Below are 25657 nucleotides of genomic sequence, written 5' to 3'. Positions count from 1 at the left end.
AGGTGCGGTGGCATTTCAAATACAACATTTTGATTTAACAGTTATCCAAATGTGTTTGGTTTTGATTACATTTTGAAGGTATTATTTCGCAGTTGATGAAAGAATCGCCCTTGTGCCTGCAGAGGTATAGTCAGGCAAGACTACTTTAGGTAGGAGGAGAATAAAATTCTATTATTAAAAGTTTATCATAATTTAGTGCAATAACCTACTTAACTTCTAGTCCCCAAGGTAAAACTTAATAATTCTGTTGGCATTTACTCATTTTTCCAAACTCAATAAGTTTGTTTGGCAGGTTAAAGGTTATGTCAGTTTCTAGCAAATATTGTCAGAATCAAGGTAGATCATGCGAAGGCACGGAGGAATATCCAGCCAAGGGAGATCTCTCAATTCTGAAAGTTTCTGAAAACAAACCGTGAAAGGTAAACCAGTAACAGCAGGAAAGGAGGAGCAACTTAAAAGATATTCATTACATAGAACAATTTTAGAACATGTAATTTAATGCAAGTGGCTATTGGGCAAGAAAAATCATTTAAACGGCATATCTATTTGGAACTTATTAGCACAGGGCAGAGGCTGGAATAGTTATAGATAGAGAACCATAGAATATCCAAAACCAGCAGCACAAAAGGCATTTGAACTGCACTGTAATTCAAAAATATAAGGATTGTCAAAATCAGAGTTTATCAGAGCTTATGATTTGTAAGAATTATTAGCACTTCCCAACTAGGGTTGCGAACTGAGTTTTAGTGTCCAAGACTTGAATTGTAACTGTGTACTTCATCAAATATTCAAGACAACAAATAAATTTCAATTAATTTTCACCATATGTACTGATATATCTAATACGTAATAAAAACAAAATAATTTTCTGGTAACTCTTTAAAGATCTCAAATATTAGCTAACTTTATCTTTAGATGTTCACTGCATACTTCCAGCATTTTGACTTTCTCTATGTAGTACATCCTGTGACATATTGACATTTATTGCAAAAAACGAAGTAAACTCTGATTTCAATTCCTAATATCGTTTGTTATCATTTCCATTGCATTATACTTTATTCTAGTCCCTTGCCAAGGAAATATAGCAATAGAAGGTTTCCATAAGGAAACAGATTATAAACTCACCTATTTGAAAAGACTGATATGGACATTAACTGGAGAAAAAAGTAAATGGTTTTAAAATATTTGGGAGGAATGGCTCATAACAGCCAACATATTTTTCCTATCACGGTTGAGGCAATTTCCTAGTTCTTATAAGGATCCTACAAATAATTATTTTGGACGGTTCAACCTGTCAGCCAGTAGCTAAGTGTATATAACAATTTGAGGAAAAAGTGAGGTCTGCAGATGCTGGAGATCAGAGCTGAAAATGTGTTGCTGGAAAAGCACAGCAGGTCAGGCAGCATCCAAGGAACAGGAAATTCGATGTTTCGGGCATAAGCCCTGATGAAGGGCTTATGCCCGAAACATCGAATTTCCTGTTCCTTGGATGCTGCCTGACCTGCTGCGCTTTTCCAGCAACACATTTTCAGCTGTATATAACAATTGCATGGCATTAATTGCATGGAAGTTTCAGAAAAGCTGCTACATGGCGATACTAGTTGTTATGGACCAGACCAAACTCTCTGCAAATATAGCATGGGAGATAGATCAGGCCCCAAAGTGTAAAGGTATTGTGTTCCAAATGTAATTCAATTGGTCACACTTATTAGCTTCAAGCAAAACCAAGATTTATTCTTACCCTTTAGTTAAAATACAAACTAAAAAGAATAAGTATAACTTTATCTCTATTAGAAAACTTAACAGAATAAATTTAGCTACTAAACAGCAACTGTTCCAATATAGTAACAATACATCCTTGGCAAAGACGAATTCAATAAAACAGACCATCTCACATTCAATGTTTTTCCAATCCAGGAAGAAAGAACAAAGAGAAAATTCTGGCAGTGAGAACTCAAGCTTTTAGCCGTAGCTGATAGAGATGTTACAGCTTCCACAGCAAACTTCGAAACCCCAACTGCTAAAAGCTAAACTAAAACTTTGGTTCTGTGGGAGTCTGAATCCACCTATTCACACTGCTTCTACTGTTCCTACTTTCATAAAAAAAACCAAAGGCATCACAGGCTTCAAACAGACAGTAGTATACCTATGGTTCACAACCTCTCTTTCAAAATAGAAAGGATAAACTACACCTCTTCAGGATATTGTTGTCACACCAAACATTGAAAAAATACAAGCTGATGGATTATTTGCTCTTCAAATATTGTTAGGATGCTTCCTTTACAGGCAACCAATCTAAAATTAACAATTCTGTGTTTCCACAATGGGAAAGCATTCTGTTTGTTAGCAGAAAGATCACAACAGATTAGGTGGATTGGCCATGCTAAATTGTGAAATAATGCCTAGGGATTTGCTGGCTAAGTGGATTCGCCACGGGAAATGCAAGAGATTGTGGGATGCTCTTAGGAGGGTCGATGTGGACTCGATGGGCCAAATGGACTGCTTCCACACTGTAGGAATTCTATAATTCTATGGGAAACAGCATTCTGAATCATACAAGTCACTTCAGCAACTTTTGTGAACAGACATCATTGAACTACTTATAAGGGGGGGTTTAAAGGAATTAGTTTTAATTTGAAGAGTTATATGTCAATAGTTCATAACTTGCAATACCTCAGAATACAACAGAATCTTGATCAGATGAGCCAAGGGGCTGAGGAGGGCAGATGGAGTTAAATTTAGATAAATGTGAGGTGTTGCATTTTGGGAAAGCAAACCTTAGCAAGACTTGTACACTTAAAGGTGGGGTCCTAGGGAGTGTTGCTGAACAGAGACCTTGAAGTGCAGGTTCACAGCTCCTTAAAAGTAGAGTCACAGGTAGACAGGATGGTGAAGGCAGCATTTGGTATGCTTTCCTTTATTGATCAGAGTATTGAGTACAGGAGTTGGGAGGTCATGTTGCAGCTGTACAGAACATTGTTAGGCCACTTCTGAAATATTGAGTGCAATTCTAGTCTCCTTCCTATCGGAAAGATGCTGTGAAACTTGAAAGGGTTCAGAAAAGATTTACAAGGATGTTGCCAGGGTTGCAGGATTTGAGCTATACAGAGAGGCTGAATAGGGTAGGGCTGTTTTCCCTAGAGCGTCGGAGGCTGAGGGGTGACCTTACAGAGATTTATAAAATCTTGAGGGGCATGGATAGGGCAAATAGACAAAGTCTTTTCCCTGGGGTGGGGGAGTCCAGAACTAGTGGATATAGGTTTAGGGTGAGGGGGAAAAGATATAAAAGGCACCTAAGGGGTAACTTTTTCATGCAGAAGGTGGTACGTGTATGCAATGAGCAGACAGAGGAAGTGGTGCAGGCTAGCACAATTGCAACATTTAAAAGACATCTGAATGAGTATGAGAATAGAAAGGGTTTAGAGGGATAGGGGCCAGTTGCTGACAGGTGGGAATAGATTGGATTGGGATATTAGGTCGGCATGGAAGAATTGGACCAAAGGGTCTTTGCCGTGCTGTCCATCTCTATGACATAATAGTTTTGTTTAATACTGAAACCTGGTACGAACTTTGTCAATCTAGGTCTGCAAGACAGGTAAGCTGGGGAAGTTTGGTATGCTTTTGAAAATCTTTAATTTTTATGAAGACTGAGAATAGTGGGTTTTGATTCCTAGCATGCTAGTTCAGACATTGTATTGTTATGAAGGTGTAGCAGTGTACTGTACCTTTAAGAAAGTTAAAAGCTAGCAGAACTACCTGACAGCACCAGGTGTTCTCAACAAGATACAATGTAACCTTTTGGTCCAGCAGCTAGAGTAGCTGGTTGCCTGGAGACAGAAACAAATTTGAATTAGGCCAATCAGTTTAAAGTATACCCAAAAAAATACCAAACTCCAATCAAGTTTGAATTTAGCATATTGACAATATTAAAAACCAATGACACAATCCGATCCTTTGAGGATATAAGATTGGGAAAACATGAACAGTTGAGGGAGAACTGCCAAGCCCTTAGCATGTACAGATTGCACGAAACACAGCTCTCTTATCTATCAATGACCTGTGAAAGAGACGTCCTAAGAAGAAAATCTCCAGACGACAATCCAAGTAGAAGATTCGACAGCTGTCTGGCTTTGAAATTTGAATTTTCGGTAAATCTTAATTGGGTATTTTATCAGACTGGTTTTATAGAAGGGAAAGTGAAAGATAGGTGGGAGGAAGGAGTTGTAAGTTAATTGTGCTGTTCTACGTGAAGAAATAAAGTTGGTAATTTTTACTTTAAATGGTGACCTTTGGGATAGGTCTTGGCCTCTCAAATTTTAACAGATTACTGCACAGGGTAAATCTTTTCTGAATTGCTGGTTTAAATTAGCAATGGGGACTTACTCTGTGTCGTAACATATGTCCATTATTGTCCATTTTCAATCTAATTAGTTGAGGAGGTATATGTTTGATTTTTCTTTTCATACCGCTTCAAGATATTCTGTAGATGATGTGCCACTTTAGGCCCTTTAATTTGCAATTAATTTCAATGTAAAATCAATACTGTTCATGGGCGAATTCAAGTGCAGTGAAAAAAACTCAATCTATTCTCACAACATTGTCAAAAAATAAATATTGCACACCCAATTCTATGTTTTTTTGTTGTTTAGAAAACATCTGCTTTCTGAGTTAAACAGATAATTAGTTGTAATTTTCTCCTAACAACCCCTCTTTCAAAGGTACAGCTACTTGCTTGGTTAAAATTCCAGAAGCAGTTCTCTTGTATCCTAGACAATATTCTTCATGTGAAAACCAAGAAAATGAACACAAGTTGTTTGCCTGACGAAACATCACAGTCTGGTGTGATCCTATCCTCTTCCAACATTCAATTTCCTTTAGCCATTGTAAGATACAACCAGAAAGGTGAACTTTGTTCATGTTGTTATCTAGTCAAAGCGACATAAATGGTAAACAGGGAAAAATTGTGCCAAGGTCCATCATAAAAAACACACCTGCAGTTGTATTTTTTTCACAAAAAATCTATGTACTTTTCATTCTATTAGTCACTGATGCCATTTATTGAAGAGTCATTACCTAAGTATACATTCAGCCAACAAAGCAATACCATTCATATGTAACATTTGATTCAAGGATACAAAAACAACACATGCAACACAGAACATAAAGACAATCAAATCTCACATTTGCCTTTGGAATCACTGAAGAAAATTGTGACTGTACAGCAGTCTTTGTGGAAGGATCATCCCTGTTTTGTTAGTTCATATACATGCAGAGACCATCAGGCCCAAACATCTTTTTCAAATTTCCATGAGCCACCGCTCACATACTTCAAAAGACAGTTATCGCCAGAAATATATCCAATTATCTTGAACTTTCGTCAATTCAAAAGCATTCTTGGTAATGTATTCTACAATTTTTCTGTGACACTGTATAAAATCAATTCTGACTTCGTTCCTCAATTTTAATCTTTAGTGTAGTCTCTCAGGTTGGCCGATTCTACACAAGTCAGAGGAGAACCATTCACACCAATGATACATAAAATAACCTGGCAACAAGTGTTAACCAACAGGAGTAGCAGAGCATTGCCTTACCTATCCCCTCATCTGCAGAAACCAACACTAAGCCAGTTATCTCACGTCGAGATTTACACTCGTCCCAAGTAAACAGTCAGACTAAGAATTCTGGTATCAATGTACACCTAATGCAAGTATCAATCAAACTGCACACTCACTCTGTAAACAAATATGTCAGCATATTTGCGAACTCAATTGAAAGTCTGTACTCTCTACAATTGTGAATGGGTAGTTAAAATGAGGGACATGCCTAGAGTGAAAGAAAATCACCTTCAGCATTGTATTTTATTTATGCAATAAAAATAACAATCTGCAACTAAATAATTTTTTGTGATCTTCCCCCCGAAAAAAGAGCTAAGTGTTTAATGTTTAAGCTTTACAGGGTGGAGTACACATAACTAAACTCTTTCCAAGGCACCAGAAAATCTCTAAATTACAGTGGAGACCAACCTGCTAAGTTGGCCCATCCGAGATAAGAAACATTAATCAAAATACAAATGCTGGGAAACTATTATGCAAGTCATAAATGGAGAGGATTAAATAACAGTTTTTGTGAGCTGACTGAGCTTCAAATATCAATGACACAACTTTTAAAATCTCTTTCCTTCCCTCTCCTGAGCCTGATGAGCATGGTACACTTTCATAGGTACCAACAGCCCCTATGTTTCCTTACTCTTCACATGAATTATAGGAGGGTGTCAGCAGACCATACAAGTAGATTGCACCACTGCTAGCCACAATGCTTCCAGTCAACATTCACAACCCACAATTTCCAGCTGAGCTCCTCTAACCTACAATGCATCAGGATACCCTCCCTTTTATACACTCAAAGGGAATGACTGCTGAAAAGGTCATGCATGTGGATTCTGTTTGGCTCCCATTGGGACAGCAGCAGGTGTAGACCTATTCATCCAAAAAGATCGCTGAGGCCAAATAGAACTACACATGAAAAATAGTCATCTTGAGGTACCCCAAAAAAAATGCCAGTCTCCATTTGCCTTAACCCTCAGTATGTCAGCATTTATGGATAAAGGAAATATTGATTTGGTTGCAGAATGGGAAGGAACCCTGTCTATGGAACAAACTGCATATAAGTTTTGTTCAGATCCAAACTTGCATTTCTAACCTGATAGATGTGATCAATCACATTTTTAAAAACAAAATAGTATTGAAGTTATGCTTTCATTTCAACAAAGCCTTTTATGCAAAGACATCTTGCAAAAACCCAAGTCTTTTGCCAGTCATTGTTGAAAATGTTATAATGATTTCTTCTAGCAGCATGTATTTTCAGTAAACTTGCTGGCAGGATTCCATGCAGAAACATGGAGACAGAGTTTCGGGTTACTGCTGATAGCAACATATTTTGTAATCTACCCATTCGCTATAAATAACTTGGGTGTTTAGTATCTTAACTCTTAAGATCATTGCTATCAGTAGTGACATGTTTCCAGAGTATAAAGTCCTTGAAGTGCACTTGAGCCTTCTGCTTTCTCTCAAATTCTGACTGCAAACTAATAAAATGCAGCAAGGAGGCACTTTATTTGCCTCAGTACCCAAATGTAACCTAGATTACAGAACTGAAAATTTGTTTTGAAAAAAAAACTTATGGTGGGAAAAATACTGTATTTTGTGAAACAAAAATGAAAATAGTACAATACATTACTAACACTGAATTACAAGACCAATTACTTTGACAAGAATTTTCCAACAAGTTAGTAGATTGATGCAAAAGGTTTATATAGTTTGAAAAAATGTAAACATGTTTCATTCTAGCAAACCTTTGACACTATAGCTAAACATAGATAGCACCATCAAGGCAGGGAGCTGAACTCCTAAGCTGCAGTGAAAAGTCAAGTGACTAAATGCACAGCTTGGTTCATTTACATTCCTCCACAGAAAAAGATAGCAATGTTAAACAACTTTGTTGATCAAGACTCAATTATTGTGAAAAATGCAAAAAAAAGAGCAAAATGAAGTTTTCGAAACAGGAACTTCAACTCCCAAAAAAACCTGAGAATTGGGTGTGTGACTAGGGATGGGATCAGGAACGAAGAAATGGAAGAGAAAGAACATACAAGTGTGAATAAATGTATCTCTGAAAAAGTCAACATTTGCTTCATATTTTCCATATTTACAATGAATGAAACTAACAATTGTGACTTCAATATAAAGTACATATAAAGTACATGAAAACTAACTTAGAAGAGGTCACCATTCAGTCAACCCAGAAGATATCCATGATAGAAGCTATACATTTTCTTATGGAGGGATCTATCTTTTATAAGTAAAAAGGAACATGCCCCAAAATTGCACCTTTTTGTATTATACAAAAGCATTGGGACAACAGGGAATCCTCCACAGCAACACATTGACAAATCAGACTCCATTCAGCAACCAAACCTTTCCTCGTGTAGCATAAATCATTGCTCCCTTTGAAATGTGGCATCTTTGCATCTGTCTTGATGAATGTTAGACAAAGATCTTCAACAACATGTTACTTTGTCAAAATTGCAAAACAAGTATCTAAATGAGGCAAAGAGCAAAGGGTTCTAGACCGCAAATATGCAAAATGCTGCAGGTTACATAAAGACAGTACTTCTGGAATTAAAACTAGAAAGATTTTGCTAGAGTGCATTGACCACTGGTTAGACCACAGGTGAAGTTCTAGTTAATATTTTATTAAAACCAGTAGAGGCACTGGACAGATTGCAAGGATGATTTGAAGGATTTTTTTTGGAAGTGGTGTAGGTCAGAGTGCAAGATAACTACATAAGAGGGTATAACATTTTCAAAATAAGCCACTGTGTTGGATTGCCTGACATAATGCAACTTCTTTATCCACCAGCCTCCAAAAAAAATCAACAAAAGCTGTATTTTAATATATTGTCCTAAGATTTGTTCCATTCTTTTGGCAGTCAGTCAGTACACTCATGGAGACACAATGCAAAATCCAAAGAACATGGAATTTGCGGACCAATCTCAGTGTTAGAAAAGCACTCCGTGCCTCTTCAGTAGAAAGCTGAATTCAATTCAACGTATGATTTGTGTGATAAAAGAAAGTGTAACATTCAAATAGGTCCAAAATTGGTCACTGCTCATGGGTGAACATACAAGTATGGACACAGAATTAAATTTATCATTTCTTTTAACAGTTAACAACAGATAAACTTACGAAGTAAAAACAACATAGATTATGAATCATCCAACTACTTATATCTTAAAATAGTCTAACTGTCATGGTTTCAAGAAATATTTCAGCTACCGAAAACAAATCACGACACAGGTATTCTCAGATAGAATAATACTGGTTTATTGAACTGGGTTTCTTATGTTCATCTCAAGCACTATAGAAATGGCAACAAAATAAGTCTACTTTGGGCACATGTTTCTTACCTAGACTAGTTGGTTTTATCAGTTCATCAAGAATGTCATAAAAGGGCAATTTCTGCAGTTTTACATCCGGATGGACAGGATGGAGCGATGATGTTAGGTGTGGCAGGTCTAGTTCGTGTTTAGGTCCCAACAGAGAAACAGCAAGCAGTGGAGATGTTGTTGCATGCCCATCGTAGGGGAGCTGTGGGATAGCAGCTGGTGACAATGGTGTAGTCATGGAAGTTGAAGTTGAATGAACAGAAGAAAGGGTCAGGTCAGCGGGTGTCACAATCTTCTGTGGGAATCTCCGCCTATATAGTTCCTTAATTTTCATCTGAACAGCTGGGCTGCAGCCAGCTTTCAACAAATGCAGTGCTTTTGTCAGGAGTTCGTGTTTACGACCGTGTTTGTTCCGTCCTGCATAGCCCAGTAACACTTGGAGCTCCGACACTCTAAGGCTCATAACCATTTGCTTTAAAGGGATTGGGAAAATAAAGGAGAGAGAAAAATCATTAATAGGAAAATGTGTCTTGTGATTAATTAATACAATGTTTTTGTATTCACAGATCTTGTGCCACAAAAATATTACACCTCATTCACGGCATTATAAATCAATTAAAGTTGTCAAATTAGGACCCAGTCTAAGCGGTACATAAAGCAAAATCCAATAGCCTTCAACAAGCCTAATATGGAAGCAACAGACAACCTCACTTAAATATTTTTTTCCAAAGTCAAATTCAAAAAGCTGTACAGATATAAATATGGAGGACCTTATCATGGATGAAGTAAGGCTATTTGCCAATCTGACTTCAATTGTTGGCATCTTGGTTGAGTTAACATGCCATTAGCACATCATCTGACTGTTTCAATTCAAAATTAATACTCATACTGGGATCTTCTTTATCATTGGATTGCATTAGAAAAATTACCCATCTACTTGTCCAAATTTTACAAGTTTACCAGTTTAAACTGCTGAAGGATACAATTTTGGAAGCAAGACTCAACAACTTTTAGAATCTATTTGCACATTATATTGTAGATGATGGTTCAACTTCTCATTACTTTTCCAGATTACTTCCATTAAATTATTTTTGAAAGCCCTTAAATAAACTTCAATTTGATGCTGCAAAAAAGTGTGCACTTGCAGGTTTCCAGGTACACCGTGGCAGCACTTACCAGAAGTTTTATTTAAACATACCACACATAAGCTACCATGCAGCTGGAAAGGAGTAACAGCATTAATGGAACAATTAATGCTGATACAATACTTTTTTCATTTCTTTCCACAGGCAAAATAATATAGTTCAATGTTGAATTATCTTTAAAGATGATAATGCGGATTTTTTAAATCAACATGTTCAGAAATGCTATAACACACCTTTAGAGCAGATGGTACTGCAACCCAGGCCTCCAGGTCTAGAGGGAGGGATAAGTTAGTTATCTCCACATTCAACAGACCTGTAACCACTGCAGATTTGGCAAAGCAATGTTTATAACAGAAGTGCATGCAGTTTGCAGTATTTATCAGCTCTGAAAGCTGCAGAATGATGTTTTTGCAACATTGCTATTTGTCTCCTATGTTACCAGCAACTCCATGAGGCTCTGTACACAAAGTTGATTTTGGTTGTCAAAACAAATTCAAACTGCTGAATGATTTAAGTAACATATGCCTTTAAAAAAAATTCAAAGCATCACACACAATACAAAATGCGGTTTCTGCTATTACTTTTAAAATGTGTAAGATTCAGCCAAAGTACACCAGTCATTTTTCTCTATTACATAGATAAAAGCGGTTGTGTAGCTTCAGGGGGCCACTCTGCCACTGCGGGGCAAGGTGAGAAGGCAGGCTTCAGTGAATTACCACAGTCTATACTCATCACACTTTAACCAAAATTTGTTAACTAGCCTAAAAAAAGGTAGCATTTTGGACAGATTATTAGCTAGTGTTACTTTTTTGCAATCCATCAGTGAAATGGAATAATTTACATGGGCATTGAACAATCAGGATTTTGCACCACCGACAGCCAGTAATTTCAGGTAGGTATTCGCCAAGTTTGAGTTTATGATGTAACAACTTGTGCAAATACTCATAAATCCAAAGCCAAACCTGTCAGACTCAAAACTATAATGAACTTCAGTGTTTAATACTGTGTCCCCTTCTTTACTTTGTCAGAAGCCCAGAGTTGCAGGCCAATAAACATCATTGAACGATTCCGGAGAAACTGCTGTTACTGCTCGTGATTGGTGAGGTCGAACCTAACCGCGATGCAACAAAATAATTTTTTTTAAAAACGTGTATCTACCTCCATCTCAATCAAAATAGAAGGTGATACTGCAGCACATTCAACATATAGTGGTGGCAGCTTTGATGCAGAAATGCTGTGAAGGAGTACAATCCATTTCAGTCACGTTAGTGGCACAGTTTAATGGCACAAGCAGCACACTAGTATTTAAGTATGATGTAAAAGGAGGGTCTGAAGACATTTTTACCTTTCAATTAGTATTGCAGCTATCCAAATTATAACAATTAACCAATTTATTTCAAATAGAAACAGCTTAATACTTCATCAAGATCCCCGCAATGAATGGAAAAGGAAGAATATGAAACCACCAGTCTGGTTCATGGTCAGCTTTCTGTAGACTTGGACAATGGGCAACACAATCCATTTTGTTAACTCTGTAGGGTTAAATGAAAAGTTGAGTATTTATTTTCCCATCCAGTCAAACTAAAAAGCAAATCAGGGCAGGACTTATACACTTAAATGGTAAGGTCCTGGGGAATGTTGCTGAACAAAGAGACTTTAGAGTGAAAGCTCATAGTTCTTTGAAAGTGCAGTCGCAGCTAGATAGGATAGTGAAAGCGATTTTTGGTATGCTTTCCTTTATTGGTCAGAGCTTCCAGTATAGGAGCTGTAAAGTCATGTTGCAGCTGTACAGGACATTGGATAGGCCACTTTTGGAATATTGTGTGCAATTCTGGTCTCCCTCCTATCGGAAAGACATTGTCAAACTTGCAGTAATTCAGAAAATGTTTGCAAAGCGTGTTGCCAGGATTGCAGGGTTTGAGCTGAAAAGGCTGTTTTCCATGGAGTGCCGGAGGCTGAGGGGTGATCTTAGAGGTTTATAAAATCATGAGGGGCTTGGTTAGGGTAAAGAGACAAGGTTTTTACTTTGGGGTGGGTGACTCCAGAACTAGAGGGTGTAGGTTTGGGGTGAGAGGGGAAAGATTGAAAAGAGACCTAAGGGGCAATTTGTTCATGCAGAGGGTGGTGAGTGTACGGAATGAGCTGCCAGAGGAAGTGGAGGAGGCTGGGACAATTACAACATTTAAAAAGCATCTGGATTAATAAATCAATAGGAAGGGTTTAGAGGGATATAGGCTAAGTACTGGCAAATGAGACTAGATTAGTTTAGGATTTTTAGTCAGCATGGACAAGGTGGACTGAAGGGTCTGTTTCCATGCTGTACTTCTCTATGACTCTAACTATTCGTAAATTTAAGAGCTTGTTGCAGAATTCAGTCTTCAATTTTTCCAAAAGTGTCAGCTGTGGTTCAGTTGTTAGCACTTTCACCTCTGGAGTCAGAAGTTTGGGAATTCAAGTGCCACACAAGTAACTGAACAGGAAGAAAATCTAGCTTGGTTATTGCGGTGCACTGAGAGAATGCTGCCATGTTTGGAGATACTGTTTTCAAATTAGACATTAAGACAAGGTCTTGTGTTCTTTCTCACAGGGTTGTGAAAACCATTTGGCACTACTTCAAAAAGAGAGCGAGTTCTCCCCAACCCCTTGGCTAATAGTTTTCCCTTTAACAACGAATAGTTTATTTTAAAGTAATGGTCATCATTACACTGGCATTTGTGGAAGTTTGCTGCGTGCCCAGTTCTCCAACATTACAACAGTGACTACAGTTCAAAACTACTTTGTTAATTGTGCAGCATTGCAGTTAGTCCTGAAGTCACCATTCAACCCAAATGGTCCTTGTTCCACAGACCCCGCCTACCACACTATCTCCATCTGCACATCTTTCGAACCTAGCCTTCCACGGGTATTTGCCTTGATCGCCCTTAAATGCATTATTTCCATTTTGCAAAACAGTGTGTGCATGGTCACAGCTAGCAATATGCATTTCTCATTTATAATTTTTAATTCTATTCGTTAATGCGCAATCATTTCTGATGTAAACATACTGAACTAACTTTCTTAGTATTAGATTGAACCTGTTCATACTGAGACTTTGTACAGGCAGGTACAACCATTGCACTGCAAGTGCCTTTTACCAACAGGAAGGAAGACAGACATTCTAAGCCCAACTTTCATTTTAAAACGATAATGAAACCTGCTTAGAGTAGTGCTCCTCTTCATCATTCTAAATTCACCCTGAAGAGACAAGCAAAGATCAAAGCAATTGCTTGTTCTGTACCTTAAATAAAACGGTGGTTTTTGTTCACAATGTAAGGAAGATTCAAACATTGCAGTTGCATGCCTTTCTAGCCACTTCAAAAAAAGTGATCAGAACAGGAAATAGGAGTTGGCAGTGAGACTTCACTGCTACAAATCTGACTGGGAGCTCGAGGCACAAGTTTGGGAAGTACTCTACATTTACAGAATGCAGAAGAATAAAAGTAATAAGCCCATTCTGATGATAAAGAGGAATTGTTTCAGTACTGAAGTGTGAGAAATGTAACATTCCCTAGAATCAGTACAGCTTAGGGGATAATCAAAAAGGTATTAAGTTTTATTGGATCACCTACAGCACTTTTAAAAAATGGTTAGGCTCATACAGAGTGCTGGAAGCATAGAATGCTGATAGAGGCAGAACTTCAACTTTTTGTCAATTTGGTGCTCAGAATGAAAGATATTAATACATTCCCAAGTTAGGTACATCACAAACAACCTGAAAGAAGCTCCTTTCACTTTGTTGATCAATTTGCTATAGTCCAAACACAACCTCCAGCCTACATTTCTCTCACTGGCAATCTCACACAAGCTCAGTATGTCAATTATGCTACCCTTCAATTGTATTTTATTATAGGTGGAAGTATACAAATGCTTCTTCCACTCTGTCCTCAACTCTTCTAATGCTGCAAATCAGTTAACTGAAGCAAAGATTTTCGCCACAGTTCAATGCAAGAGAGTTCAAAATTGCATTTATCCAATTCACCTTTCAAAGTCTCATAGTGTGAAATGTAAAATCCAGCACATCTTTTCAGCTTAACTCTACACACTCCCAACTATACAAAATCAATAACATTGCTGACATTTAACTAGCAATCAGTACTTTTGCAAAGCACAACTTAAATTACACCAATGTATAGAAGTTTGCAAGGCAATAAACAAATAAACTGAATTGCATTCTAAAACAATGCTCAGTTTAATCAGGATGAAAATCTCTGTTACCTCAATAACAGCTGCTAATTCCTAGTAGAACCATTCCTTTACCTTCCTTCTCCATATTGCAGTTCTTATTAAAAATGCAAAGAATAGCAAGTGGACCATACAATCATAGCTCACTTAAATTGGGCTGTTATCATTATAAAACATCCCAAGACACTTAGCACAAAAATCAAACATTTGACAATGGTGTCTGGATCAGAATTTGGTATTCCTACAGGGCCGGGGAGAGTAGGGATCTTGAAGGATTGTAGTTCTACTGGAGAAGGTAAGATAAATGGTCTAAGACAAAAAGAGATTGGAAAACAATGATTAGAAATTTTAATTAAGGCATTAACAGATTAGTTCTTCTTTGGTTGTGTGTAACATATTGTCACCATCTGATACCAAGTATTGTTCTGAATCCTGCATATTGCATTGGATTCAAAACTCGAACTGTCACACTGGCATGCTCCAGAGGTGAACAGGTTAATTGAAAATATCTGCAGCACATTTCTGAAGACTCTTGTAGCACAGTGGCAGTGTCTCTACCTCTGACTGAGAAGACCACGGTCAGGTCCCACCTGGGTCTAGAAATGTGTAATAGCACTGCTGAACAGAATGATTAGAAAATACCTAAAGGTATGAACCACTTTGGTGAACTATTGTGCTGTCACACAAAATTTGGAATCCATTTAAATCCCACTCATATTTTCCCACAGCCACCACAGTGAAGTGAAAGAGCATGCAAGATTTGAGAGAAAAATTAGTTGGTGTAAAGTGAATAGTCAACAGTACTTCACGTATTAAACAAATTATGGAGGCGTCCACCTCAATTCTTGCAATCATTTATTGGTTTTGTATTCATTATATAGGAGAAAGTCCAGTGTACTTCCACAGTTATATCAGACAGGGCGCTGCAGCTGTGCATATAATTTGGCCTCCTGCAACGGACAACAAGGATGCATTTGCACGTGATTTCACCAAGTTTAATCACGGTCACTTTTAACAAAATGGGAACATTTCAAGTCAAATCTTTGAACTATGCTCTTCATATATTTTTTGCCAAGGCAATCCCCATCAGCAAAGAAGAATCCCTGCCCGAAAGCAGACCTTGATAACTGACTCAAGATGGACCAAGCATAGAATAATTTGTTGAAATTGTCTAAACTTGTTCACATTTGTTTGCAACAAACAAATGATATTTTTTACTGCAGAGTATACAAAAAAATTTTTGTACTGTTGGTAAGTCAGATGAAAGCAAGAAAGTATCTTAGTGAAATTACCATCACGAGGGAAGTGGTACAAAGCAAGCTGATAGAGCTGGGAGAACGTGAGGACAGAGTCATGAGTGTGGTGCTGGAAAGGCACAGCCAGTCAGGCAGCATCTGAGGAGCAGGAGAATCGACATTTCGAGCATAAGCTCTCATTCCTTAGGATCTTAAAAGAGGTGATCTATGAGTTAGCAAGTGTTAATTTTCCAAACTTCCTTTGATTCAAGAAACATTCAAATAAACTTAAAAGTAGCAAATATTATCACCCTATTCAAGAGTAAGGGAGTCAGCAAACAGGAAATTAAGGCCTGTTAGCGTGAGTTCTGAGGAAGGATCATTGGACCCAAAACATTAAGTCTGATTTCTCTCTACAGACACTGCCAGACCTGCTGAGCTTTTCGCACAATTTTTTACTTTTGTTTCCAGTTAGCTTGATGTCATGAGGAAGGTGTTAAAATTAATCATCAAGAGATCACAGACACACAGTTAAGAAAGCTCAAAGGTTAATTGGTAAGAATCATCAAGGAAAATTACATTTAACCAAGTTATTGGAGTTCTTTCAAAGAGTTACATGCATTATGGATAAAGATGAGGCTGTAGAGAGACTTAGATATTCTAGTGTGTGCATCAGAGAATGTTTAGTTAATCATGTAACCAAAAATGCTATAGCATCATCATTCTTTATTTCAAGAGGAACTGAATAGAAAAGAAAGAACTATATGCTGCAGTCACTCAAGGCATTGGTAAGACCACATCTTGAAAGACAATTTTGGTCTTCATATTTAAGGAGGATGCAAATACATTGGCAGCGGTTCAGAGGTGGTTTGTTAGACCTATAGTTGGGATGAAAAGGCTGTCTCATGGGAATAGTTGGACAAGCTTGGATTATTTTCCACTGAAGTTTAGACAAGTAAGGAGTGAATTGATGGAGTGCACAGGATTCTGAATGGTGAATGTGGGAAGGGCGCTTCCCCTCGTGAATCAAACCAGAACTAGAATCATAGAATCCCTTGCAAATAGCAGCCATTCAGCTCATTGAGTCTGCATGAACCCTCTGAAAACATTCCACCGTGACCCACCCCCTACACCCTTTCCCAGTAACCCGACATTTACCCTGCTAACCCACCCAACCTACACATCCTGAACACTATAGAACAAATTAGCATGGCCAATTCACCTAACCTGCACAGTTAGAGATACTTTTAAAATTAGTGAACACACTTTGAGTATGGAATTTCTTTTTCCCCTCAATGGCTAAGGATACTGAAACTCTGCCTCAGAAGACAGTAAGGTCATTAAATACTTTTACAGCAGAGGTAAATGCTTGCTGGAAAAAAGGAATGAAAGGCTATTGGGGATACATCAAAATATGGAATTCAAAACTCAAACATATCTGCCATCATTTTACTGAATGCAAGTTCAAAGGAAAATGGTGTACTTTTGCTCCGATTTTGGATGTTTGTATTTTGAAAGAGAGGACAAAAAAATTTAAAGTATTTGTAGATTAATACAGAGGAACCTCGATTATCCAAAGGACACGGGCAGGGAATTATTTCGTTCAGTTAACTCAATTCCAGATAATCGAATGCCAGATATCACAGTGCAGCCCAGCATCGGGACCTTGTGATCTAGCCAGATAATCAGATATTTGGATAATCAAATGTCAGATAATTCAGGTTTCTCCATATTGCAAAATATATACGCCTTTTAAAAAAACTCCCACGTAAATAGATGCAACCAAATAGAACCTTCCTGAAATAATTACCAGGATTATTCAAGGCAGTACCAAAGACAAAGGGAATCAAATCTCTTTGGGACAGTCACCAGCATTAAAATTACTGAATGTTTAAAGGTAAAGTAGAATAACTGCATGACTATAGTTGAAACAACAGAACCAGCTTACCGCTACGACATTTTTTGACAAAATATAATTGCTATCGTAACCCAGAAAATCCCATTTATGAACCCTGTTCTTTGCAGTATGACCTGATCTCAACAAATTCAGCATTATAGTGAACTGATGTTAATAACATTGAATTATGTAAGAGACTAGTCAATTTTGGTGTACTGGTCCTATTTGGTGTCTTCTGCTGGTTTGTTGCAATGACATGAATGCACTTTTCCACACTTTATCTTTTATTATTTAATATCTATATCACTAGAACAAGAATGGTAGCCATGCAAATACGATCCAGCAAGGTTAGGGTTCAAAGGGAAACAAGATAATTAGACAAAAAGATCTTAAATAGATTTTAAAAATCAGTAAAATCATTTTAATACATCGGCTCTAAAGCTAACTTGTATTTACAATCTACTCTTATCACTCTTTGCTACTACTGACAAGGTTTAAGCATGCATGCACCTGGAAACTTGCCAAAACAAAAATTACAGACAAACTAACCTGAAAAGGTAAATATTAAAATAATATAAAGCCATTTTCTAAAAAAGGAAGGCAATCCTGCATAACGAGACCAGTGATAAATAAATTTGAAGAAACCATGTGATCTACTTTGACAAGTGTAGCAAGACATATTGAAATTGGTCTTGAAATAATCCAATTCCTTCCCCACACCTTTGCCAGTTAGAAAGGATATGACATCTTGGCAAAACTTTGACATTTTTAAAATAGAAAAGATAATATCACTCCTTCATGCACTTTAGTCTAAAATCACAAATCGTTTCAAAACAAATGTGGACTAGCTTAATAAAATTACAGAACTAGTTTTGTTCTAACCAACTTCACAAATCAAGTCAAATAATATAATTATGCAGGAAATATTATAAACATTGATAAAGAATGTCAGCAGAAACAGTACACCTTGTGCACATTTTCTACCTAAACTTTTAGCTATCTCGTCAGTCACACACATTTTATTTTTATAAAGGCCAGAGTTCTTACGATTTAGAAAACTCGGAGTAGACTCAGAATTCATTTAACAGCAATTAGATTGCGCCTTAAGGGGACAAAGAGCCACAGTATCAGCAAATTAATGCAATTTGTATCATAGAATATACAATACAGTCCTTATAAAATCATCATCAAACGTTCCATGCATGTCACAGGAAATCTAGTAACCTAAAACTCTCAAGGCGGGAAATCAGTATTACACCAAATAAATCTACTTACTTTGAACAAAGTGAAGAAAGATTACTATATTTATTAACTAAAATTGAACAGAAATATGTATGGCTTGCACATTTTAATTAAAGCTAAGATGAGCTAGCTTTCATCCTGAAAAGCTGAATTAAGATTGATAATGCCTGAAGGATGACTGACAGGCCAGTGACACTGAGCCTTGGGATTGCCATCAGCCAACTGGATCACAAAGGGTGGATGAGCGGTTATCTGGAGTGTTTTCAGTGTTACAGTGCACACTAAACCATTACTGTTCACCCATGAAATAAAAGAATATCACAGCTAGAATATGCAGGTTCAATATTTGGTCTGTGTTGCAGTCCACAGTTCAGGAGCAACAGGGAACCAACTGAAGAAATTGCTACTCAATGATTGCTTGTTGAATGTGCAAGCCATTGAACATTGAAGACGATATTTGTCTCCAGTATCACATCATCCACAGTTGATTCATATCATTAAAATTTTTCAGAAATGAAGAACGCCTGAAGAACTGGACGAATTTCACTTGGTAGCCAGGAAAGAAGAAGAAATAGACTGGGTGACAAGAGAACAAAACGGTTGGGCTGTTTGAACTATACAAGAAGGTAAAATGAGTAACAAAACAAAAAGCAAGATTTAAAGCACATATATTCAAAACCAACTTAGCGTTAATAAGCTAAGAGATTGCGACAATGGGATATGTTTTAAGGGGAACTAGCATAATGCCTATTTTTATAAAAATAATTTGAAGCAGAGCAAGACTCCAGTATAAACATACAGGACATGGAGTCTCATTCTTCTCCAATTTGAGCTCAATTTTTTTTTGGAGGATGGCAAGGTCAGCAAATAATCCTGCACCAACTATAATTTTCTTCTCCTCCCACTGCACTGATGCTCATTAGGATATGGATTTATACTTATTAACATTCTATTATTTCACTTTTTTTGTGCTAGCTAGGAAAATGAGCAATTTCTTCAAATCTCAATTTTCTCACTTTGAAAACCGAAGATTGCCACTGCTTAATCACAACTTTCTCAATCATCCAGCCTCTTCTGTGCCCTTCAAATTGTAGCTTTTCAGTAAATACTATCCAATAATCACAACACACCTAACAATAATTATAGTTTTGTCATCCCATTCCACACCACCCCAGTCGAAGCAAAATGCTCAGAGTTTTACCTCCTTCATCTTTATTGTGGGCCCTGGAGGGAGAAAAAACGATCATGCATGTGCACAGAGACACGAGTTCTCGATCTTCTCTGGAAGAGCCGTTTCTTAATTAATTATATAGTCATTTACAGGGAGGAGCACCCAGATAAGACAACATACATATTGATTGGGTGACCACTACAAATCAGTGAACATCATCAGTAAAGTTTAAGCCATCTGCTGTTACACAATCACTGTCCTTAACCTTAAATGGCTTCACATCATGAGTACTTTTCACCTTGTTAACAGACCTTACATACTGAATGCTTCTAATATTGTTAAATGGCTCTACGTAATGAATGCTTTTACACCTTGTTAACCCATAATGCTTGCCTCCAACAGCCCATTATTAACTGCAAGTTCTTATGTGATCTGAGTCATACTCAGCTGAACCTCTTATTTAACAAAACTCAAAAAACTTAACTCTTTCCCTACCTGCTTATACCCTGTACACACTCTCAGCTTTACCTATGCATCTCCTGTCTGGGCTCTCTTCCACATGTTACAGCAGGTTAAATTGAAAAATGTTTTGTAGTACCCATTAATTCAGTAAGCAGTTTAAAAACGATACAGCAACAGCTTTAAAGTCTGCTCAGATTGCTATAGTCAAAATTGGGCTCCTGAGGAACAAGAGGCAAAGGAATAGAATAGACAGCACCAACCACCTTCATCAACTAACTCCAAACATTAACCCTCAAGCAGCATTCATGGTGGAACTCTAACTCTGGCAAGTAAATATTTTTGTTTCTTTAAAATACAAGCTTCAAAACACTTAAAACCTGTAAACACTGTGTCACACTTACATTGCAAGGATCTCCCATCAAAGTTCACTGACTTTTCCACTTCGATAAAACCTGGTCACCAACCAGGCTTCGTGTATGGGCATGGACGACAGAGAAATTACCGAAACCTCACAAGCAGACCACCTCGATTCCAAAAGGTGCGTGTGGTTTCATGCAAGGGCTAAAGGTAAAGGCAACAAAAAATGTCTTTCAGGCAGAAACATACATATAAAGCACTTTCTCTGTCAGTATGTCTTCCATGCTTTCCTGGATGGGAAGTTAATTCTGGACCAAGCCCTACCGCACTGTTCTCTCAAGCAAAAGTCGGTGTTAGTCCAATGACATCATAATGGTCCATGTGTAGCATGGTATTCACCTCACAATGTGGAAATGGGTACATGTGGAACAGATGGAAAAGAATAACCGTGAATATTCAGCCACGTGGCATTTTAGTTCTCTACTCCTGACTTCTACTCTCCTCAGCCTCAAATGAAGCTAAAGGAACACCAGCTTATCACTTGACTGCTGGAACACAAAATAGTCTTCTGGACTCAACACTGGGTTCAATAATTCGAGATCATATTCATCACTAATTTTTTTTGTATTTGTGCTATTTACAGCTTCACTAGACATATTTTTGTTTCATTATTTTTCCATTACTAATCAATTTTGCTTGGCACTACTATCCCTTTTGTTATTTAATCTCTGTCTTTCAGCTTTCATTTTCTTTTGACTTTAACACCCCATTCTTTGCACCTATACTTAAAATCTGTTAAACATCTGTAACTGTTTTTTTTTTGAGTCTGACCCTTTTATCAGTACAAAGATGGTGCTCCCCCAACAGATGACGCCTGACTTGCTAAGTAATTTCAGCATTTTTTGGTTTTAGATTAGAAAAACTAATATTTATTTCAGTATCTTGAGATCTTAGGGCATACAAGATTAAGCAATTAGGAAATGTCCTTTAAGATGCCTGGTCCGCAACCATTACGGACGTCACTTTCAAGTTACATCAGGTTATTAAATTTGGAACAAATCACGAGAAATAATGAAGCAAATTAAATCAAAGCAGTTTCAATACATTTCTTTAGGTTAGAAAAATCTTGTAAAAATTAATTATAAATAGAATATGCAACTGACATACTTGATAAATAGCTGTTTGTTAGACAAACATAGCCATTAATTAGGTAATTCACACAAATGTATCATAGGCATGACAAGTACTTGTTCTTCCCAAATGCCTTCTTATTCTGCCTATTGACTCATAATGGGTTAGAGTTCCATCAGCCTTGCAGCACCTTAAAGCACTCTTCATGCATGAGATCATTTGAATGTCAGGTTATTTGACCACTAGTACCATTCCAGTTAAATGCATTCTATCGCTGTCCATCATCCAGATACATTACTTCCCAGGAGTAGGAATATTGCTTGATTTCCCAGTGGTGCAGAAGCTAATCATAGCACTCCTATTACCCTAGCTAAGATCAGCCAACTCAACATGAAACAGAGATCGAGTGCAGGATCTTTCCAGTCTGTTGAGTTTACTATCACATAGGAACGTGCAAGCACAAGTTCAGGAGAAATAATAAAAGGTGATTTTCAGGAATATCTTAAACAAAAGGCATGGATTTAGAGAGTTGAAGCCAATAATATTTGTAACAGGCAATACTGAAACCTTTGAATCTGAATGGAACTTGTTCTGACCAGCAAGGAAAATCTACATAGCCGCATTATATTACTACAGTCATGGCATACCGTTGTTTTATATGAAGTATATTTAAAGGAAAGTTTTGACAGTAGGAGATAGCAACCATCAAGTCTGGATGTCACACTGCAGCACCACCTGCTAGGAACGTGTCTAGGTTCAAACTAGTTTTTACTTGGCAATAGAAATATTCTACAGTCTTAACCATTGCAGCAAAAGATTTGATGAAACTCCTATTTTCACAAGTACAATTATTCTATTTCAGTATTTCTCTTCACAAAGATATTTCTGCTGCATATTAAACATAAGCAAAACAATCATCTCAACTCAAGTGTAAACATGCAACGCAAGGTTGCTGACTAATAGATGCCAGAAATGGAACTGACTGGAAACGTGAGTGTGTCCTACTGGACCTTGCAGTATAACATCCCAGACCCAGATAACAAATTATACCATGAAATCTCACCCATAATTCAGATCCTTGAGTTCAATGGATTAACATACCACTGGTTCAGTATTCAATATCAATGGGTGTATGCATTTCAGTTTAGCTAGCACCTGACATGAAAATGAAGCAGTAAACTGATGCTTAAAGATCACTGGAAGAAAATCACTGATTAACAGAAAAAGCATTTGAGAGGAGAGCCAGCATATATTTGTACTAGCCAAACAAATGTACTTAAAATCAATATATTAAATTGATTTCCTTATCATTATTTCAAACTAGCGTTGCACAACTCAATGTTTTCTCTAGACACAACTGATGCTTAAAGAGATGAATTCTATACCTAGGTGCTTTCCCTCAAGTACACACAGCTTGGAAATTTCACACAATGTTGATATCAATTTATTACCATGCTCAACTGTTTTCAAACTACATAAAAGACATATAAGAATCACAAATACATGATACGAATACCTGCTCTATTTCCTGTTGAAAACATGTTTCTGCATCACTCGGTTTCTGTAAACTTGGCAACACTCTATCGTACAGCAATTGTGGCTTTAAATTTGAGAGATTTCCGCCAAGATTTTGAATTTCTCAACATCAGACAATCGAGAGCTTAGAAACAACATACTAATTTGGCAGAAGCCAACAGCCATTTTGAAAGATCAAACATGGAATCTGCAGTATGGAGAATCTGATATGGTTCAGAAACAAATGGTGGCTCTTAGCATTTGATCTTTCAATTATGAAGAAAAACAAATGAAAAAAGAAGTCTGTATTTTTTTTAATAAAAAAGAACCCCATTCCTTCCACACTCCATTCAAACATTAAAGGTTCATAAAAGACCTTCTGCTTTATAGTGCAACACCCACCAACCTCTGCATACATCGTATCATCCTCTGCCACTTCCGCCAACTACAAACTGACTCCAAAATCAGAGACATATTTCCCTGTCAACACCTATCAGCGTTCCGGAGAGACCATTCCCTCCTCAACTCCCGCGTCCCCCCACCAGCCCACACTCGACTCCCAGCACCCTCCCCTGCCATCTAAGGAAGTGCAAAACCTGAGACCCTCACACCACACCCCTCACCTCCAAAAGGATCCTTTCACATCAGACAGAAATTTACTTGTACCATCACCAATGTCATCGGCTGCATCCATTGCACCCGATGTGGTCTCTCTACATTGAGGAGACAGGACGCCTACTTGCGGATCATTTCAGAGAACATTTCTAGGACACCCGCACCAATCACCGCCCCGTGGCTGAACACTGCAACTCCCCCCTCCCACTCCATCAAGGACATGCAGGTTCTGGGCTTCCTCCATCACCAAACCCCTACCACCTGACGCCTAAGGAAGAACGCCTCATATTCCACCTTGGGACCCTGCAACCACACAGAATCAATGTGGATTTCATTAATTTCCTCATTTCCCCTTCCCCCACATTATCCCAGTCCCAAGCCACCAACTCGGCACCGCCCTCCTGACCTGTTGATCACCTTTCCCATCTATCTGTTCCACCTTCCTCTCCAACCTGTCACCTTTGCCCTCACCTTCATCTACCTATCGTTTTCTCAACTATCTCTTCCCGCCAATCCCACTCCACTCCCATTTATCTCTCGACCACCCAGGCCACAAGCCTCATTCCTGATGAAGGGCTTATGCCCAAAATGTCAATTCTCCTCCTCGGATGCTGCCTGACATGCTGTGCTTTCCTAGCACCACACTCTAACCTGATCTCCAGCATCTGCAGTCTTCACTTACTCCAACATTCTGTTGTGACTACATCAACTACAATTTATTGACTGAAATTATCTTCTTGCAATTTGATTTCATTTTTTACTGATTTTACATTCAAAGTAAATATCTGATTTTCAACAAAATTTACAGAATTCAATCTTTTTGCAGCACTGCGCATTGCTTCTAAGTAGAGAATGTTTCAGAAAGTTTTTTTGGCAGCTTTTGGAATGTACCAAGTTGCTATTTTTCCAAACAACAATTACTATCTAAATTCTGTAGCAAAAAACCTGCGAGGCAGGAGCACAAGATATCTAGTTTACAACTTGAGGGGCATCAATGCTTAAACATAAAGACGCATGTACATTTGATGAATCTCGCCAATCAAGGACAACTTTAGTGTCATAAATGGGTGAAGCTTGAGGCTCCAAATGATTACGTGCAGCAAAAGACAAAGCTACTTCAAAACATGACATACAATTTCCTTTTTAAAGTAGTCTTCTACTTGCCCACAGCAATCTAAACTTGCACCAGAGGATTAGATATTTGCGCACTTAGGAAACGAGATTGCACCAGCAGATTGCTGCACCTTCAGCTCTCAAGCTTCATGTTCCGATGTTCCCTCCCTAAACCCCCCACAACTCTTCAGTACTTCTTCCTGTCTTAAAAGCTCCCTTAAAATCCATCTGTTTGGTCTAATACCTCAATGTGCCTGGATATCAAATTTTGCTTCATATCACTGGTGAAGCATTTTGAAGCATTTCACTATGTTAAAGAGACTATCAATTCTGGTTACATTTACCTCTTCCTCTGCATTTGATCTTTCAATTATGAAGGGAAAAACAAATGTTACCTATTCTCTTCCTTTGTCCTCAACCTTTAAAACAAACAAATTTTCCCTTTTCAATCCATCTTTGACCAAATAATTTAGACTCCGAACATCCCATTCATCTCCCAAGGCCTTTGAAGAAATCACTGATACTCAAACATCACAAATCCAAACACCAAATTGGTTCCACACAATGGTTAATGACTTCTTCTATATCTATGATACATCAAGCCCATC

General features: G+C 37.7%; 1 protein-coding gene across 7 annotated transcripts in view; it reads right to left on the bottom strand.

Moving 5' to 3' along the window:
• Positions 1-25657, bottom strand: part of pias1b (protein inhibitor of activated STAT, 1b) — a 142454-nt gene that overhangs the window by 46721 nt on the left and 70076 nt on the right. For 4 of the 7 annotated variants that reach the window (XM_060853294.1, XM_060853290.1, XM_060853295.1 and 1 more), the window contains one exon: positions 8967-9417. In XM_060853294.1, the coding sequence (XP_060709277.1) occupies positions 8967-9414 (448 nt within the window). In that variant the 5' untranslated portion in view covers positions 9415-9417. Of the gene's footprint in view, positions 1-8966; positions 9418-20719; positions 20880-25657 lie in introns of all 7 variants that reach the window. The other 3 variants (XM_060853291.1, XM_060853292.1, XM_060853293.1) reach the window with 1 other exon arrangement.

The sequence above is a fragment of the Hemiscyllium ocellatum genome, chromosome 39 (genome assembly GCF_020745735.1).
Source record: "Hemiscyllium ocellatum isolate sHemOce1 chromosome 39, sHemOce1.pat.X.cur, whole genome shotgun sequence".
Classification (NCBI taxonomy): domain Eukaryota; kingdom Metazoa; phylum Chordata; class Chondrichthyes; order Orectolobiformes; family Hemiscylliidae; genus Hemiscyllium; species Hemiscyllium ocellatum.
Note: the sequence above shows the minus strand (reverse complement) of the source record. Positions and strands in the feature narration are given on the sequence as shown.